Source organism: Vespula vulgaris, chromosome 22 (assembly GCF_905475345.1).
Source record: "Vespula vulgaris chromosome 22, iyVesVulg1.1, whole genome shotgun sequence".
In the NCBI taxonomy this organism is placed as follows: Eukaryota; Metazoa; Arthropoda; class Insecta; order Hymenoptera; family Vespidae; genus Vespula; species Vespula vulgaris.
The window spans coordinates 2,161,050-2,178,416 of record NC_066607.1 but is presented as its reverse complement, the minus strand read 5'-3'; the positions used below and the strand labels follow the sequence as shown (position 1 = coordinate 2,178,416).

The 17,367-nt window shown below is 34.3% G+C and overlaps 1 protein-coding gene across 3 annotated transcripts; it reads right to left on the bottom strand.

Annotated features, from left to right (window-relative positions):
• Positions 1–222: 222 nt before the first annotated feature.
• Positions 223–17,286, bottom strand: LOC127071509 (protein grindelwald). Of its 3 annotated transcripts, XM_051010851.1 has the most exons (6): positions 16,291–17,286; positions 11,037–11,655; positions 4,311–4,373; positions 3,199–3,353; positions 2,946–3,084; positions 223–2,166 (listed from the first exon to the last, which is right to left on the bottom strand). In XM_051010851.1, exons 2-6 carry the CDS (start codon positions 11,248–11,250, stop codon positions 2,093–2,095), a joined length of 645 nt encoding a protein of 214 aa, XP_050866808.1. In that variant the 5' UTR covers positions 11,251–11,655; positions 16,291–17,286; the 3' UTR covers positions 223–2,092. The 3 variants fall into 3 exon arrangements, with proteins under 3 accessions (XP_050866808.1, XP_050866807.1, XP_050866806.1); XM_051010850.1 differs by having other exon boundaries at positions 223–3,084; positions 3,199–3,350; XM_051010849.1 differs by having other exon boundaries at positions 223–3,084; positions 16,291–17,279.
• Positions 17,287–17,367: the final 81 nt, after the last annotated feature.

Here is a 17,367-nt window from a genome sequence, read left to right as displayed (position 1 = left end):
CGGCGAATAATTTTCAAACGAAGATCCCGTCGAACGCGTAAGTAAATTATAATTACCTACTTTACATTTGATTTTCATCTTATTTCTTTTTTTCTCGTATTTTTTCTCTTCGTTTCTCATCCTCTCCTTTTTTTCTTCTAAATCAAATCGATCGTATATATATCGATCGTATAAAATAATAATGATCGTTATCGTTGGATAGATCTTTTTTTTTTATATAAGTCTTATATAATTTTTTTTATATAATTTTAATGTTCGACGAAATTTTCATTATCTTATATTCTTACGATACGATCCTTAAGAGTGTAGAACGTTCTTAAGTTAAAAGTAATTTAACAATCGTTACTATTCTTTTTTTCTTTCTTTCAAATGCAGATGATATGTGTTATAACATATATTGCTCGTTTGTTACGCTAAGAGTAAAGAGAGAGAAAAAGTAATTAACCAATTAGAAATGCATTAAGAGAGATAAAAATTCGATCTAAACGATAACGATGATATCCTAATTCTACTTTCTAATATTCTTACGATCTACTATACAATTTTTTAATTATTGCTCTTCCATATAACACAATCTCCATTTATGTAAGTATTTAACTATGTTTTAAAAACGATTATTCAAATGTTTCGATATATTTAGATAATAAGATTAATTTATAAGATATGATAAATAAAATATAATCGAAAGGATGACCATATCGTTTGGTCGCATAACTCGATTATTTTTAATATTCTGTTTATTAGTAAATAAGAGACGCTAATAGATTTTAGACGATGTAATTAACGTTAAAAAATATATATATATAAATATATATATTTATAACAATTTCAAGAAAATATTTGAAAAAAAGATTATCGAAGAACAATGTCTCTAAATCGACAATTATATCATTTATATGTATGCACACGTATAACTTTAGTCGAAAGACGAGTTATGGCGAAGTGATTAAAATACAATTTTCTTTAGAAGCTCGTTACCGAGGAAAATTACTTGGAAAAGTGAATGAACGAACGAACAAATTAAGTAAGTAAGTAAGTAAGTAAGTAAATACTTCTCAACGATATTCATTCAGTTTCTAACTTGTAAAAGGGGTAAGGAAAGAAGCTACCGGAAATATAACTTCTCTTAACCAAGAGAATTTCCATTAAAACATGGTCGGAAGAGCGCTATCTTAAAATAACTTAAATAGTACTTTGGATAGATTTCCGAAGGAACGTGAAGTAACGGTTGTTGATTAAGAAGGATGAAAGATCGGTAAATACATACATATATATATATATATATATATATATATATATATATATATGTGGGTGAACTTATGTAATCTATCGATATAATAGATTATGAGCTGCCATGGGCAAAGTAATATCTTCGTTTCTGGAAGACGTTGATCGTTCGAGAAAGAACCGATCAAATGATTGAACATCTTAATATCTAAAATCTTTCGAAGTATGTTTGTGCGCGCTCAGATGGGTGCGGATTTTTTTTCTTGCTTTTTCTTTTTTTCCCTTTTCTTCTCATCTAATCTCGTTAAATATCTAAACGTGACTTGGCGATGATCGTGAATAATAGCTTAATTAACGCTAAGGTCGACGCTAAAACGAGCGCGAAAAACGAGGACTGATTAAATTCGTTGAAGAGAGAAAGAGAGAGAGAGAGAGAGAGAGAGAATTGTTTTTCCTTTCTTTTTCATTTTATTCTTCTTCTTCTTATTTTCTTTGTCTTAAAAAATCCTTCATCAAAATTTCACATCAATTTGCGAACGCATTGATACAGAATAATGTTGTTCTTCTTGTTGTTGTTGTCTGATTGATTTTTTCGATCACGTTATACCACGTACAATCCAAGAGAAAATTTCTAAAGAGAATAACAATGTTTTTGAATAAGATTCCCGAGGAGTTTTCCTCGTTTTTCGCGTCGACAAAAATCGTCGTCCTATGCAAAACGTGCGCGTGCGCGTTTGCTCGTAAGGCCTTTCATGGACGGAATGGCTGATAAGGATTTTTTTTCTTGCGTTCTTCTTTTCTTTTTTTCTTTTTTCTCTTTTTTTTTAGTCGGTGTTTTTCGTTTTTTGTCCTTTTTTTTTCTTTTTCATCCTTTTTTTTTTGCTATTTCCTTCAAACGATTCTTAAAGCGATCGAACGAATTATCAAAGGGATTTGAACCTAAAATTAATAAATATCGATTAAACGTATAATATTTAAAGCTAGATAATGTTTCTAATAAACGCGAGGAGGGCGCTTGCACTCCTCCGGCGATGACGTCCGATGGACGCCAAAATGTATATTTTATTAAGTCACACAGCCGCACGGTTCGCGAACGCACGGAACGCGCTCGTCCGTCGCTCCTCCATCTTTCTTCTTATCTATCATCATTTAACGCGTTACTTAATCTACGAATATCCTATATCTTCTTCCCTAAGTTTTACTCGTAATATTAAAAACATAAGTTAGAATCAAAAAGAAAGAAAGAAAGAAAGAAAAAAAAAAGAGTATATCTATCCTCTTTTAAAAAGATCGCAACGACAAAGGCGTAATCGTATATTACGTCCTCGCATCATCTTCAAATATTTTCAATAAATAGCTGAACGAGAAATATGTAGATCGAAAAATGTAAAGGTGTCTTTGAAAGAAAAAAAAAGAAAAGAAAAGAGAAAGAAAAAAGAAAAAGGAAATCGATAGAATAGATCGCCGATGTTACTGTGTCCTTTTTCTTCTTTTCTTTTCCTTTCTTTTTCTTCGTTTAGTTTAATCAAGGATCGATCGAGAATTAATATCGTTGATGAACGATCATTTGGATCTTCAAAAGGAACTCTCGCGTTTAGTCCGAAGCTGTGCAGCTTCTGGGCTCGGTGTCATCGCCGGATTGTCGTAAGCGTAATCCAGCGTGGTATCCTCGCTAGGATGTCTCCTAGAAAGGGGCGTACTCGTTGTGTTAGGTGTACCATTGCTGTTTGTAGTCTCCTGTGAGGAAGATATGGTCGCACTTATCGTTGGCATACTCAATTTCAGACCATTGTGTTTGTTAACGTTGTTCGCACCGGTTTCTATATCGTCTTGCACCTTGTTATTATTAGTCGCCTTCTGTAATATTGTTCGAAATAAATTCGTGAGGGCAGATTGATCGTAAACATGTATACATATATATCTCTTTTTTTTTCTTTTTATTTTAATTTCATTCTTACGATCGCTACTAACCTTGACCCACTTTTTCGAGAAGACATTATGTATCGCGTTTCCTATCTTGTTGCAACGTACAAAAGTCTTGATAAGAAGATAGACGATCACCATGATCGCCAAACACGTTAACGTCAAGGTTACGCTGAAGAGAATACGCAGCCTGTCGACTTCTCCTGAAAAATATTCGTACTATTACTTATCTTTCCGACTATGATAACAGTGGATATAGATTATACTTAAATTAATTTCTTTTCGTATTAACGAAAACGAAATGTTGGAATAAGATAAAAAAAAAGAAGACAAGGAAGAGGATTTCACCAATGAAATCAACGAACCGTAGACGGTCCCAACCACGATTTCGCTCTTCGTTCCATTCTTTCGGCGGCCGATTTATGTATTCGCTTAGAACCCGAAGTTATGACTTTCACGAATTTTAACGCTACGAGAGCGCGCCGTAACGAGGTGAAAGCGATTTTTACCGTAATTCGCTTCCATCACCCTCCCTCCTAATCCGCTCCTCCCGTCCAATGCTAACTAGATAATTAATCTTGCCAGGAAGAACGAACACGTTGACCGTAACTCGTTTGCATAAGTAAGATCTCGCGGTTGCCAGGAGAATGGAATTTCGCGGCAATGCTAATGTCGTGATATTAAATTTGTTACAAGCTTTTATTACTACGTGCTTGTAAGTAGGTAGATGGTTATGCATATATATGTGTGTGTGTGTGTGTGTGTCTGCTTATGTGTGTGTCTATCCGTGAATATCTAGAGTACGATAACGAACGTATTTTCCATTATTACGTGTTTGCTTAGATATTCTCATTCGAATATATATAATATACGTAAGAATGAAAAATAAGGATAGTCGCATTTATGCCTATCGCGAAATCGTATCAAACCCGTTCGTGACTGAAAAGAATGATATTTAATAAATAAATCGATCGATAAGATCGGCCGGGAAATTTTGACGTTTCTACGTCATAATACACGTGTAAATAAGTAAGTAAGTAAGTAGGTATGTACGTCGTTGAAATCTCCGGACTCGGTCGAATCCGGATTCGTCGTTTCTTCTTCGAGAGACCGAGGATGAGTCAGCGACGAATTAGCATTCAGCCGACGTACGGACTTACCTCTGAGCTCCTCGTACTGGCTTAGCTCCTCACGGAGGGCGTACCGTTGATCGTAGACATATTCTGAAATGTAAAGAAGACTCGGTCAGTTATTTACTTAAGTTATGTACATACTTATTGGTACCCATCGATATATATATATATATATATATATATGTGTGTGTATATAAATTTTTCGTAATTATTATCTCTCGTTGTTGGTATAAATAATCGATAAAATCTATTTTATCTGTATTTTATTTATTTATTTCGTTTGTGCTTTTTCCCCTCTTTCTCGAAGAGGTTTTTGTAAAATTTATTTACTTCGAACTTCGAGTTAAAAATTAGTCTTTTCTTTTCAATCTTTCGTACACGAACATGTGACTTGTGTTTCTTATCGTCGGTTAGCGTTAAATTTATTATCCACGCTACGCTAAACGTATGTATCGGAATCGATACGTATTCGGAAATAAATGATTGTTTAGTACTGTGTAAAAGAGTTACGTCAATGAAACTCGAATAAATTAATTCTACGTTATATATCGTAATTGGCATGTATTACCTCACATTTTCTTTTCTTATTAGAAATTTATAAATTTCTAATAATTACGTAAATTTCTAATAATTGTCTGTATAACGTGTTTATAAGTTTTGCCAGGGAGATTAAGATAAGCTATTATATTAACCTACGATAGAAATGAAAAGATCGAGATGAAGGAGATTAAACGATCGGATCAGAAACGAAGCATGATCGGCCCCATAAGAAGAAAGATCAAACATTCTCGCTTTGTCACGTCTCATGGGACGGAACATTATGATCGATCGTCGAATACCAAAAACCCATTTATCCCGATACAATAACACGATGTAACCCGATTGTAAGAAATAAGAAATGTATTCGGCTTTCCTACCTGCAACGTCATCCATGGAACGAGCACCATTAAGTAAGATATAAAAAAAAAAAAAAGAAAAAGGAAAAAGATCGAAGATCCTCCAGGAGACGATCCTTCACGTATAGATCATGTATACGTGTGTATATACATGTATGTATGTAGATAAATAAGTAGATATAACGTTGAGATAACCAAGTGAACATAACGAACGAGATATGCGACCGGTTTACGAGAAAAGGAAAAGTAGGAAGAGAGGAGAAGCAAAAAAAAAAAAAGAAAAAAGAAAAGAAAAAGAAAAAGAAAAAGAAAAAAAAAGAAGGAAAGAAAGAGACCGTTTTACCGTAAGATTCTAACCAATAGATAGCACGATTTTCCACGGTTTTTCTTTCACGACAAAAGATAACGTACGGTCCTTCCTGTTAAAGGATAGAATAAAAATGGCGTTAATAGTTCACGCGCAAGCGTATTGACGTATTCGGAGAAACCGTCTACCAGTTCCTTGCTTCCTAGCAACCTGCTTGAAAACAAAACGTAGAGACGGTCGTTACCTTCTTCTTCGACTTAGATACATGGATACGTACATATATACATACACATATATATACTTATACATACTTAGTTGATGGTAAAAGGCATCGACCGAAGTATAAGTCTCATCTACCAGATATGTTTCGCGTGAGGAACGCGACGACTATATAACAAAGAGAAAAGGACGCAGCATGGAATTAGAAAAGGTCTTAGGAAAACCCTTCACCAAACATCCCCATCCATTCACTCATCCACCCACTAACCAACCAACCACCTCGATTTTATACTCTTTCTACTTGTTTGCTTGACAAGTTTCCATTATCAACCTGGTGCTCTAGAAGGAGAAGTTAGCAAAGCGACGTTAGTAACGTTTATACAAGGAGAATCGATTTGGTAGGTAGTTCGAGATAACGCGTAATACTTAGTATATTTTCTTACCTGCTACTACACTACTACTACTATTACTATTACACTGTACTACTATCTACTACGTGACTCATTGGACTAGCGATTATTCCGTTCGTTATGTATGTATGTATGTATGTATGTAGGTATGTATGTACATACTTATGTATATCTAAGTACTTATCTCTTCCTCGTCGTACCTGATGTTAGAAAAAAAAAATTCAAAAGAAAAAGAAATGTAAAGTAGGTCGACTTTGACATAATCGTCAAATTCAAACGTCTATTAGTTAGATTAAAAGATGTCCATTATAAAGGATAGATACGATGCTTTCTATAATCGACCGAAATTTAACAGTAGAAGGGTTGAATATTCCAAAATTCAATTATTCTTTTTACAAAACTTCTTTTAGACCGATTTATTTATTTATTTTTCTTCTTCTCTTTTTCTTTTTTCAGATTGCAAACTACAAGCCTAAGAATTTCTTTTCTTCTTTTTTTTTTTTTTTTTGAAGCAAACACCCATCCTGCTCTCGACACCCTCTCGACAATTTCACAAAAGTATCGAATATCTTAAAGATCGACGATTTTAAAGGATACCTGTATGTGAAGGGTTTATTCGATGCGAGTCTCGATTTTTTAAAGGACTAAACGATCTCGTGTTAGAAAAAGCTTAGCCTTTAGACTTTTGCCTTTGTGAACGAAACGACTACGTCGTGAAAAAGAAAGAGAGAAACAGGGCCATATTTATCGACAAAGACGCCTTAGATGCAAACTTAAGAAAAGTAGAGAGATTCTCATTCTTCGTAGGGTTGCATTTTAAAATCTTACTCTACCATACGAATACTAAATAAATATATACATATATATATATATATATATATATGTGTGTGTATAAAAAAAAGAAAAAACAGCTCGATACATTTGCTAAAATCAAATGCAGAAAAAAGAAAAGAAAATAATAATACGATTGATCGAATAGATTTGTAAATACTTTTTAGATCTTTTTCGCTCTCTCGTAATAAGATTGTCGAAGGTGTAAATGCGGCCCTGGTCGAGAGGCAGAAAAAGGAGGAAGATGTTCGAGGAACAGGAGGAGGAGGAAAAGAAGAAGAAGAAGGAGGAGGAGGAGGAGGAGGAGGAGGAGGAGCTTGTTTCTTTGGAGAGAGGCAACGAGAAGAGGGATACGTAATCGGAGGCACACGGTAATGCGAGATCTTGAAGAAAGGCCAGGAAAGTTGGTGGCTCTGACTCGGCTCTCACGAAATTCAATACATACAATTTTTAAATTACCATCTTCTGCTCATCCCTCTTTTTCTTTGAAAAGAAAGAGAGAGAGAGAGAGAGAATTACTGGAAGAAAAAAGAATATTTTGAAGGATGTAATGATGGTTTTTACTAATGGCAACCGATCAAAAGAAATCTTCATTTTATCGTGCAATTGAAAGGAAACATATTTTACCTGATACGACCGGTAGAGAAAAAAAAAGAAAAGGATAAAAGAAAAGGGAAAGGAAAGAATTTCTTTTTTTATTAGTCTTTTTTTATCTCTGTTTCTCTTTTGTTCTTGTTCTGTCTCTCTTTCTCTTTCTCTTTCTCTTTCTTATTTAATTTTCTTCTTTTGCACTCCCCTAATTTGGGATCGTTTTGAGGCTCGTTTTATTCCCTACGTTTTCTTTTATATATCTTTTTTCTTTTCTCTTCTCTATTATTTTATATACTGTTATTTATTTATTGTTATTATTATTATTATTATCTTTTTTTTTTTTTTAATGGAAACGGTACTTCGACGAGTAATTTAAAACCGGTATTTTATCAACGAGTTTATTACGGAGTCCGGAAGAAAAAGGAAATGAACGTATTATCGAAAACTATGATCACCGATATTATCTTATTTTTACGGAATCAAATGTATTTCCGATCAATTAAACTTCATATCTTTCGTTCTAATCGATATAGAGTATTCGAATTATACGATCGATTCGATCCTATATACATTTTTTATACTCTTTATATTATCTTTGATATACATATACAAATGTAAACAATTATTAACAATATACTAATTAACAGTATATTAACAATTCACACGTTACTCGACATGAATATTTATTTATTTTTGATAATGAAAGCTGAAGGTGTCTTTTATTGTATAGCAAAGTAATATTTTTTTTTCTGGTTGAGAAAAAGGCCAACAACGGTTTCATGGAGAAAGAAGAATAGAGCTAGGCTCCAGAAACAGAGAGAGAGAGAGAGAAAGAGAGGGAGGTAGAGAAATAGAGAGAGAAAAAGAGAAAGAGAGAGGAACAGAGAGGGAGAGATGATGCCTGAAGGAGGAGAAGAAGAAGGTAGAAACCGGTGAGTCATCAAGCGCGTTCGTTCGTGGGAAGCCGACGGGGACGGTCAGGTGCAAAGTCAACGGACGCGGTCCTCGTCGAGAGTACGGAGGCTCATCGAGCGCCTATATGCGTTCCAGTGAACGTTTGCGGAACGCAGCTCGGTAAAAAGTCATTCCGTGTCACGCTTCTGGACACAGAGAGAGAGTTCGATGTCCCGTATATTTCGTTCTTTTTTCTTTTCTTTTCCTTTCTTTTTTTTTCGATTTATTCATTCCGTTATCTCGATTAGAACGCGTAAAATATTAGATTTAAAATAACAATTTAAATCGATTCATCTTTATCTTCAGCTTGAACTTCTGCTCGAAGCTGTCACGATGTCACGTGTGTGTATATAGATATTTTTTGGTGTGTTTTTCTTTTATACGGGACACGTGTAAAAAATTACATTTCAAATATCGATACGAATCGATTCACGTTTACCTTAGCTTTTAAATGGAACAACTGTTCTGTTCTAGCTGTTGGTAGTTTGAATTTTATTAAATGGTATTCAACGATAACGCGTCGCATTTATCGATACCATAGATTGGAACTAAATATGTATACGACAAGTGGATAAGATCGAGAACGACAGTCCTGATATTTCACACTGTGTGTATATACCTGTAACTACATAATGCTAGGTAACTTGATCTAACACGGGGAATACCATTAATTGCGACCGACTAAACTAAAAAAAAAAAAGAAATAACTATTTCTCGTAGAATAAAATCGATTAAATCCAATATATTCGTGCGTTGTCAAATTCTACGATGAAAAAAGAAAAGGAAAAGGAGAAAAATATCTATCAATCGTTTCTTTAAATCGTCGCGACGAAAATTTCGACATTTTCAGTGTTTTTATAAAACGTTAAGAAATACTTATTGAGATAACGATTAACAATTAATTAAAATACATTATTAATAAATAATATATCCGAGAAAGGAAAGAAGTTTCCTCGTGCTCGTTTCAAATGTCACCTGATCAAACATTCAACGCGATCGTATATGCTAAACCTTCTTTTCTTACTTCACATACACTCGCGCGTTATTAATCGAGTAAAAGTCATTCAAAGAAGAAAAAGAAAACAGAAAAAAAAGAAAAAAAAATAAACGAAGAGAAACTTAGATATATAATTCAAAAGGCAATTCGTAATAATATTTCATTTCAATTGGAAATAATGTTATTTTTATAATATATTTATATCGATTAAATAACGTATGTACACATGTATTTATAATGTTCGAATTTTAATTGGTAAATAATGCGTTTGTTATTCTTCCTACGAGATACAGTAGTACGTATCGAGAATTAATCGTGCATGCGTGAGATAAAGTAAACTGTTCATCGTGAAACGACGTTTAAACTGGTTTTTCATTCATAAAACGATGCGACACGTAGGAAATTGTCGGCGTCGTCGTATTTTCTAAGAAATATTGGTCGGCCGTGTCGTAACAGTCTTACGTACGAAACGAGAATAACTTGCTTCCTCCGTCGAGGTAACGTACTTACTCGAAAGGATATGAATACCTAACGTAAGTACTTACGTAGTTTGTTCTAAGAAACGTTTTCACACTTTAGACGAGGAAAAGAGAGATAATGTACATACATACGTACATGTTTATATAAATATATATATATATATATATATATATATATATAATAAATATATAATTAATGGTTTTCATTGAAAACGATATCTTAAACGATTATAATCGATTAACTATTCGATATCAATGAACTAATTCGACAAAAAAAGGAAAGAAAAAAAACGAAGCAAAGAAATTTTCTACGAATGATTGGTTAACACATTTGCAAGAAGCATCTTCAAAAGTTACGACAATAATATTCTTCGAACGAATCAGAAATATTCGGTATTGGATTCTAACAAAATGGAGTTACCGTCGGTCCATGAAATTCGTACGAACGTGACTCAAATTTGTTTTGGGTCTTATATAACGAAACGATTCCTTTGAATCGGTATTCTTTGGAGGGAAAGAGGGTTGGGGAAAAAAGAAGGAAGAAAGAAAAAAGAGAAAAAAGATGAAAAAAAAAGAAAAAGGAAAAAGAAGAAGAAAAAAGACCTGTACCTTTGAATGAGAACCTATATAACGTCAAGTTGGAAGTCTCTTCTCTCCTTAGCAGGTCCCTAAGGGTAATATTTATCTGGGCAGTAGAGCAAAAGGGAGAAAAAACCGGTCTAGTTGCTCGAACTAGAGGTCCCTTTTGAAAGGGACCACCTATTTCGTTTGGGTTTCGTCCGAACGAAACTTCTGCACGAACGTCCATCGTTTCCTTTTATATCTAAACCATCTTAGAAATAAATAGAGACAGAAATAGATAGATAGATAGATAGAGAGAGAGAGAGAGAGGAAGGTCGAGAAAAAGAAAGAAAAAAAAAGAAAAGAAAAATGTTAGAAGAAGAACGTGGGAGAAGAGAGAAAAAAGAGAAAAGTATTTTTCTTTTTTTTTTACAGAATAGAATGTAATAAACCGTCACGTTCTAACGGTTCGAACAGAGTAAGTAGATAAAGTAAGTAGTTCTCTTACCTTGACAATCTTTTAAACAGTCCTCCGGTTGATGGTTGTGATCGTCAGGATTGCAAATCGTGGAGCAAGGCTTGCATTGCGTATCGAATCGACTGCAATATTCCACACTCGTGCAAAATTTCTGACCGCATTTGCTGCCACGTAAATTCAAACCCGTCACGATCGAACCCGTGACGCAGAATACGAAGATTATCGTTTTAACGAGAGAAGACATCTTCTATTCTTCTTCTAATTCTTCTTCTTTTATTTTTTATTTTTCTTCTCTCTCTCTCTCTCTCTCTCTCTCTCTCTCCCTCTCTCTCCGTCTCTCTTTATCTATCTTCTTTTTTCTTTATCTTCTTTTCTCTCTCTGTCTCTTTCTTTCTCTCGCATGGGAGACAAATATCTCGCAAAAAATCACGGTGGCCGGCTAAGAATCTTAGAATATCTACGAAGATCCTCGAATCTTCGAATTTCTCTATCTCTGTCTCTATCGATCCTGTTAACGTCGAACCTCGACATCATGGGTCTCGTTTCACGCTCGAACGATTATCTTCGCTCGCGGTCATCTTCGAGATCGTCCTTTAACGGTACACGAACGGAATATCTCGAATAGGAAACCCGTCCATCGGACGTGAAGCTGGAATAATAAAATAAGGAAAACTATTATTCGCATGATCGAACTCTATGGAAAACGGATAATAATATTAGAACGAATTTTTCGCTCTATATTTCTAATAATAAGATAAAATTTAATAATGGTTTTCCATGATTTTAAAAATATTAATCGATAACCGTAAGATTTAAAATCTCTTTTATTATAGGGATTATATATTCTTCTTTTTTTCTTTACTTTTTTTTCAAATATTTTTAATCGATTATTATCGTTCGTCTGACTAAGTCCAATCATCGATGTATAAATTTATCGATGATCAAGATTTATCCTATGGAAGATGTTGTCGGCCGTGAGATTTTAATGGCGAAGAGACAAAAAAAATAATAATGATGAAAATAAAGGAAAAAAAAAAGAATGGGGAAAAAAAATAAATAAACGCGAACGTCCATCATTCTTTGTCGCATTCCTTCGTTCATATCGCGATATGAGAAACGATTAATGTAGATACACACGCATATTCTATATATTATATCAACATTGCGAATAACGAACGAAGAGTATTTGTTTATGGTTGAATATGACTCATGTACACGTTTGAATAATCACAAAAAATGAAACCTTATCTTTCCCTTCTTCTTCTTCTTCTTCTTCTTCTCCTTCTTTTTTTGCTTCAAAAATTCGGTCTCGCAAAATAAAAAAGAAATAAATAACGATAGGATAATCCATCTTTTTCTTTTTTTTTTCTTTATTTTTGTTTGTTGCGAATTATCGTGCAACAAGGACGAACGTCGAATAGAAAAAAGAAAAGAAAAGAAAATTATTTTCGATTATTTTCTCTTTTCTTTTCCAAGATGAATATTCTTTATTCCGATTAGTTATAACGTAAATCTTTTAAAGCAAACTTTTAACTGTGAAACTAGAATTGATTGTTTCACGCTAAGGTAAGTACTTACTTATTCCGTTTCGAAAGCATTTACTGTACATACTTGTTCGTTCGACCTAACGCGACGATAGTTCTGAACGGTATATAAGCAATACCAAATAAGTACAGTTAAGATTTGTCGTTGCTTGCATATTTACATATCTATATATATATACATATATATATACACACGTACGTCGTGATTTTAAGACGAAAACGTAAATTCATCCGAGCGAATGAAACGGAAGTCGGACTCTTGGGATCTCGTGCGATCGGCATGAACGATTACGCGAGCGTGCAAGTTGCTCGTTTGATTACGCAACAATTCGTAAATTCGCGGTGAAACGATAAGAATGTTTCTCTTCGTACGCGTTCTCATTTCTCTCTCTCTCTCTCTCTCTCTTGGTTTTTTTTCCTTTTTATTCTTTTCATTTTTCCGAACGACTTTCTTATTGTTTGTTTGTTCGTTTTCTTTTTCTTTTTTCCTTTTTTTCTCTCTCAAAGCCACACTCGACAAGGTGCGTATAAACAGAGACACGTAATATGAGAATTGAAAAAAATAAATTACGAACCGATCTAATCGATCGATTATTTCTGTTTTTTTTTTTTTCATTTTCTTTCTTGATTTGCCTTTTTCCTCTTTCTGTTCTTTTCTTTTTTCTTGACACAGGAAATATCGTCGTATCTTGATAACATTGTTTCTATTATACTCGTGTAAAATACGATGGGAATCTATGTTATGGTAAGAAAATAAGTTCTCGTAGAAGAAGAAAAATATGTGTAATTACGTGAGCGCGAAACGATAATTCGTGCTAACCGTTTTTCAAACGTGGATGATAACGAGAAACACGCTTCATTATCTATCAGACCTTTCGTACGTTCGCCGAGACAAAGCACAGACGTGCGGCAAACGGGACGGCAATGACGCTCGCGGAATATCATAATTAATCGTTCGTTTCTACGACCGACTATTACGTGTTATCGTTCACGAACGTATTCCCGAGGAACAATTCGTTTTTCAAATTCAATCTCTCGATTCACTCTTCTCAACTAACTACGAAGAAATTTTCAATGAATTATTTTTACATCGATTTTTTGATGATTCGGAAAAAAAGAACAGAAAAGAAGAAAATCTCCGATATTTATTCGCATCGTTAACACCGATATACTCCGACATATTCGAAATCAAAATTCGATTTTGTTATCTATTCGTTCTATGTATATATATCAAATATACGATCGTGGTAAAAATGAATTTTTCATTTGAAATTAAAAGATGACAATAACATCTGTCGTTAATCATTATTTTTATTATTTTATTATCTATTAATTAGCGTACTTTTGTTACGCATCTTGATTCTTATTGTGTAGAATTGACTTCAAGAGAGAAAAAGAGAGAGAGAGAGAAAGAGAAAGAGAGAGTAAAGACTCGGAACGTGTGTACCTGGTACCAAGATCGAACGGTGTGCAACGTGCACGTTTACACGATCGTACAACGTGAAACTTAAACTATATGTATATATACCTAGATATCTATAGTTATCGTTAGGCGCTCGACTCTCTAATGACCGGAAACCGAGTATGCGCGTTCGTGCACGCGAGTATCGTCCGGCCACTCGTTCTCTGTAAGCGGCTATGTATCTTTCTTCTATCTTTGTTAAACTTGTATGGTTATAAATATATATATATATAGACACACATGTGTAAGTGCACACAAACAGATAGAAACGCTAACGTTAGAGAAGAAAAAAAAGAAATGTCCAAGAACGACCGCGATCTTTCCGATCGTCGTATTTTTACATCGTAACTTTGTTACTTTACCTCATTTATTAATCTTTTCCTCCTAGCACGCGGTTTCATTCTACGTCCGCGTTAAACAAAACGAAGAAATAAAATGAAATACAATGTCCAATAAATGCGGTACCATGCGAGAGGTTTTCTATTCTTTTTTCTTTTTCTACTTTCTTTAGATGAAAATTCGTAGCATGGATATTTATATGCATTCAAGTTTCAACTTAGTATTTTTAATCGATCAGTTTGTATTTGTTTCTTATTTCTTCTTATTATTTATTGCATACATATTTACGTAGATACGTGTTCGACCGACGAAAAATTTTTATATTGTTTTTATTCGCGTACGATATAGAAAGAGAATAAGATCGTTTTAGATTTGTTCGGTTCGAGAGTCGGAGTCGTCGGTTCGATATCGAAAGGAGATCGGTTGGAAGTCATAAGGCGTAGGTAGCGCGCAAGCGGCGAAACGGCAGGAATGTTGTCCAACTGGTTTCGAAGGTTTCGTGAGCTTCAAAGAGAAGATGAAGAAGAAGAAGAAGAAAAAGAAGAAGAAGAAGGCGGCTACGTAGTGTAACGTCGTGCTTTGACCTATGTACTTACGTATATACATACATAGATATATATATATGTATATATGTATGTATTTAATTATTACACATACAGAACGTATCTATTAGAACGACACGCGTTCTCGTAATTGATACAATATGGCTGACAAATGTTTTTCTTCATCATTTGTTTACGCGTCGATTATTTTGTAATTACAAAAACGATCGTTGTTTTTTCCTAATTTCATTACGTACATTGTCTTTTTTAATCGACGAATTTTTTTTACTTATTTTTGTCTTCTTTTTTCTTACGACTCGATCCTTCCGTCTTTTTTCCTTTTTTTCTTTTTACCGAGCAAAAGAAAAAGAAACAAAGAAAGAAAAATACAAGAAGGAACGGAATTGCGTACTTGGTAATGTTATTTATTAAAAGACAATTGCAATGCCATAAGAATTATTTTCATTTGAATTGATTAACTTTGTTGGTATCGTTATTGCGAATGAACGATGTTCCTTAAGAATTTGAAGAACGTTAATCCGCACGTTCGCCTCATTAACGGTATCTTTCGAGTTTAATGAGACGACGAGGTAAAAGAAAAGAAAAAATATTTCTATCTAAGCATATATATATACATATATTTTTAGTGGTAAAATTAACTCAGCTTTCGTTATCGCAAATTAATGTATTGTTCGGACGAGTTATCGAGCAAATTTATTGAAATAACAAAAAAGAAAAAAAAAAGAAAAAATAAAAAAGAAAAAGGAAGAAAGGAAAACAAAAACAAATATCGATTGAAATTTCTGATAAGCGTAATCACGTACATAGCATATGGCAAACACAATGAATACTCTTAGTCCTACTTCGTAAGAATCTATAGTGTGTACGGATTGGATGACATCGTCCTGTAGAAAGTCTCGCGTTCCACGAGTGAGTACAGTCTCGACACCCACGCGCTATTATTCCGTGTGCTTTCGCCGTGAAAAATGGCGCGCATTTTGAATAGTTAAATCAACTCGGCCTTGAGATACCACGAGAGATTCAAAAGGGTATACCATTGTTCGTTTAAATCATTTACGAGGATGAATAAATAAGTGATAAAAAAACCGAGTGTCGTGAAGTAATCGTAGATAATATCTGGTATGAGAATTTAACTATAAAGTTCAAAGTTCAATGCGAGCTGAAAGAAAAAGAGAAATAAAAGTAGAAATAGAAATAGAAAGAGAAAGAGAAAGAGAAAGAGAGAGAGAGAGAGAGAGAAAGAGAAAGATAGAATAGTCGTGCCGTTTGATCCACGCATCGAAATCTTCGAGAATCGAACGTTTCCTCCGTACAATTTTTTATTCAACATGGCGCTAATACTAAATAAATACTTTAATACAATATAATATACTTACGTTAAACGTTCGTTAAATATATATACACATATCTATATAGATATATATATATATATATATCTTTCTTTTTTCTCTTGCATTCATAGATCCTTTCCGGAGATAATCGGAGAACGAACGATCACACGAACACACACTCGTACACAATAAAATGTAAAAAAGAAACGATCGATGGTTCATTAAATGTATAAAAACGTTGAGGCACGATCGGACGGATTTTCACCATGAACACAACGACGAAGAGAGACAGAGAAAAACAGACGGACAGAGAGAGATAGCAATAGACAGAGACATAGAGAAAAAGAGAGAGAAAAAGGAGAGAGAAAAAGAAACCGCGGGAGAACACTCGAAACACCTGCTTCGATATCGACTTACTGAGCTCGACTGTCGATCGTAAAGAGCAAACCTAATGGCACAAGTCCTCTGGTTCGATCCCCACCTCGGAAAGTCAGTCCGACCGCAACACCTCTCTCTCCTCGAGTTTCTCTCCGCACCCCGGAGAGCGCACCTGCCCCTTGTCGACGACCGCCATTTTTCTCTTTCTCTCTCTTTTTCTCTCATACACACTCACCGTCTACCTATCCTTCTCTTTCTCTTTCTCTGTCTCTCTTCCTCTCTCTCTCTCTCTCTTTCTCTCTCTCGCTCTCTCTACCTCATACACACACTCTCCATCTATCCGTCTCTCTCTTTCTCCCTTTCTCTCGTTTTCGTCTAATCACCCCCACCTTTACTCTCGCAACCTGACGTTTACCTGTTGCCAGCCTGCGCGCGCACCTTTCGCGGTTTTCCACGTTCCTTCGACGTACTACGAACATCGTTGTGTCGTTCTCTTATATTTCACATTCATTTTAATATTAGCACATTCCTACCTTCCCTTTTCCTTTAGGACAGACGATGACGATACGTGTTATATATGACTTGTATATATTTATATGCGGAAAGAGCAATTTTTGATGTATGTTGTATTAACGTTGTTCTGCTTTTTGTGAATGGCAAGAAAAAAGTTTTGTCAAGTAATAAAATATATACATATATACATATATATATATATATATATATATATATATATATATATTCATG